Source organism: Penaeus chinensis, chromosome 3 (genome assembly GCF_019202785.1).
Source record: "Penaeus chinensis breed Huanghai No. 1 chromosome 3, ASM1920278v2, whole genome shotgun sequence".
Classification (NCBI taxonomy): domain Eukaryota; kingdom Metazoa; phylum Arthropoda; class Malacostraca; order Decapoda; family Penaeidae; genus Penaeus; species Penaeus chinensis.
In genome coordinates this window covers 41,866,474-41,868,973 of record NC_061821.1, presented here as the reverse complement: position 1 = coordinate 41,868,973, position 2,500 = coordinate 41,866,474, and the positions used below count along the sequence as shown (strand labels likewise).

General features: G+C 43.0%; 1 protein-coding gene across 1 annotated transcript in view; it reads right to left on the bottom strand.

Moving 5' to 3' along the window:
- The window catches only part of LOC125041937, a 188,023-nt gene that overhangs the window by 3,589 nt on the left and 181,934 nt on the right, over positions 1-2,500 (bottom strand). The window contains exon 4 of the mRNA XM_047637356.1: positions 1,370-1,453. Within this exon, the coding sequence (XP_047493312.1) occupies positions 1,370-1,453 (84 nt within the window). The remainder of the gene's footprint in view (positions 1-1,369; positions 1,454-2,500) is intronic.

Here is a 2,500-nt window from a genome sequence, read left to right as displayed (position 1 = left end):
GTAATGTATTCTCCTCGCTCTATAGACTAGCCGCAGGTCGAGGTTGGATTCGTGATGATGAAATAATTTTTTAAAGATATTTTCTAAACGACATATTTCAGTGATTTTGTATGTACGGTTTTGAATGTATGTGTATGAATATTCCTTGCGTTGTGAAAGTATTCATTCTCACTCATTATTCTACAATAAATTTTGAATGTCTTGAAACGAGGAGCAGTGATGATGTAGCCCCACCTAATTCCCTGTATTTCCCGAAGACAGAGGAGCGCCACCAAAGCTGCTCACACCCTCCCTGTAAAAACAAACTCGCGCCACTCAAACGTTAAGTGTCTCAGCCCCCTATATAAAGTGTCGTGTTAGCGGCTGTAGCATATACACTACACCCTCTAATTTTCTTGTTTGTTTACAGACGCTTGTTCGACGCCAAAGAGGTGCCACGACAAGGACGTTGCCGCTTGGGATAACTCAGGGATCCTTTGGTTTATTAAAGTTGTGTAAGTAGTCTAAATGTACAAATAATTTCTACTCAAAGGAAGGTTTGTCTTCTGGTTTAATTAACTCTAATCTGCTCTTCTGCTGCTCTCCTTTGATTATCTTACCTCTAGTAAGCAAGTACATTGCTTACTCTTTACGAAACAAAAAAGAGCATATAGAAGTTACCAGTGCCTTGCAGGACACCAAACTAACGACTTCCCAACATTAGTCAGCATCGATGTAAACAGCTCGTGTACTAAAGTGCAGACAGAACCGGATGTTGTATGGCAATGCATGCACTTTGAGCTCTGTATTCCTGTGTCCTCAACGAAGTTTGTGCATATCTACATATGCATACGACTCTGAAGTGTGTGATCTATTTGTCTCCGTTCCCAGCGGTCTGTAGACATGCAGATGTGTTGTATAAATGCATTAATTTGCAGCAATTACACGCATTACGTCCCTACACAAATTAATTAACATGTGCATCGGTGTAGGCAGCGAGTGTGCCTTTACAGCCGCAATCCGTTTTTTTTTTTTTTTTAAGTGCATCATTACAAAATGATATGTGCCCATCAGCATACAAATATCCTCACAACAACCTTCTATGGAAAAAAAGCCTGGTTTACGTGTAATAGTGTTAGGACAGGGAGTACATAGAAGCAGATGTAGATTAGTATGGCGTGCTGAATGAAACATCAAATATGTTAAACGCATCTCAGATAAACTTGTCTCTCAGGGAAGCACAGACGATCATCTCTGCCTTCTGATCTGATCAAAAGTCTTAGTTAGTTAGTGAGACCGTGGTTGCTGGTTAGTCAAACTCGCAGCACAAAACCAGAAAGAGAAAATGTTAGTGCGGTCAAACAGCGTGCGGTACAGGTGCACTGTTCACCTGATTGCTCCGTCTGCGACTGCTTCACCTGCGGCTCCTCTACGTCGCTCAGCTTCGGGAAGGGCGTCGTGGTGAAGGTCTCAGCTGTGCCAGGGAGGAAAGAGATGAATTCTTTTACTTTGCCTGTACTCTATACTTCATCATTGTCTGAACCTCGCATTCATAATACCATGTGGTTGGTCTAAACGTAGGCGTCATGTAATGCCAGAACAGTGATTGCCATCCCCCGCACTGTGGTCGGCACTCACTTATCATGAGAGACCAACAGAGCCACGAAGTGCCCTCGCCAGCACTTCAAACTCCCCGGTTGTTCTAACTTGCTCCACTCCCCCTCTCTCCATCTCTTTCCTATTCACATGATAATTCGGTATTCATGTTCAGAAGACCGCGCGGCGTTGCTCTTTCGCGACGCTTTCTGAGCGCCCTTCCGCAACCCTGCGTATTTGTTTTCCAAAATAGCCATCGGGTTCGTTAAGTGACAGTCGCTCGATTAGCAGCTGCGTCCCGTTTCAAGTTCTGTACAAGTCGACTGTTATCCTTGCAAACACTCTGCATGTTGATTAGAATGAAGCGCAAATATTGCCGAATCATTCGAACTTAAGGGCTTATTGGCTCCCATGAAATGAATCTCTTTGAGTCTAACCCAGATTTGTTTATGATAAAATTACAATATTGAATCCAAAGACGACTTTATCAAAGTGCCAATATTAACCCGGCGATTTGACAAATTAACATGTCATCTTGTACTAAAATGCTATCTAAGCCACGTGGATATGACCGTCTCCAATTAGACCCATATCTTGCTCTTTATGTGGAAGCGATGCTTAAATAATGATAAGTTGTCGCGTTCAAACAAGCGCCCGCCAAGACAAAGCCGGTCGCTCTCCCAAGGTAAACACGCGCCATCCAGTTGCCTCTCGTTAGCCTTCCGTCTTCTAGGAACGCCTCGTTATAAATGTTTTGAAATACACGCGATTGAGAATAAATTCCCCTCCTTAAAGCTGAGAGTTGATACAACGCCGTAATGACAGTGTACACAGTAAACAATGGTTATAATAACCTTTTGGTTTGGAAACTTTTACTCAGTTCGGTCACTTCTCTTGCTCTCTCGCAGACTGTGAACAACATTTT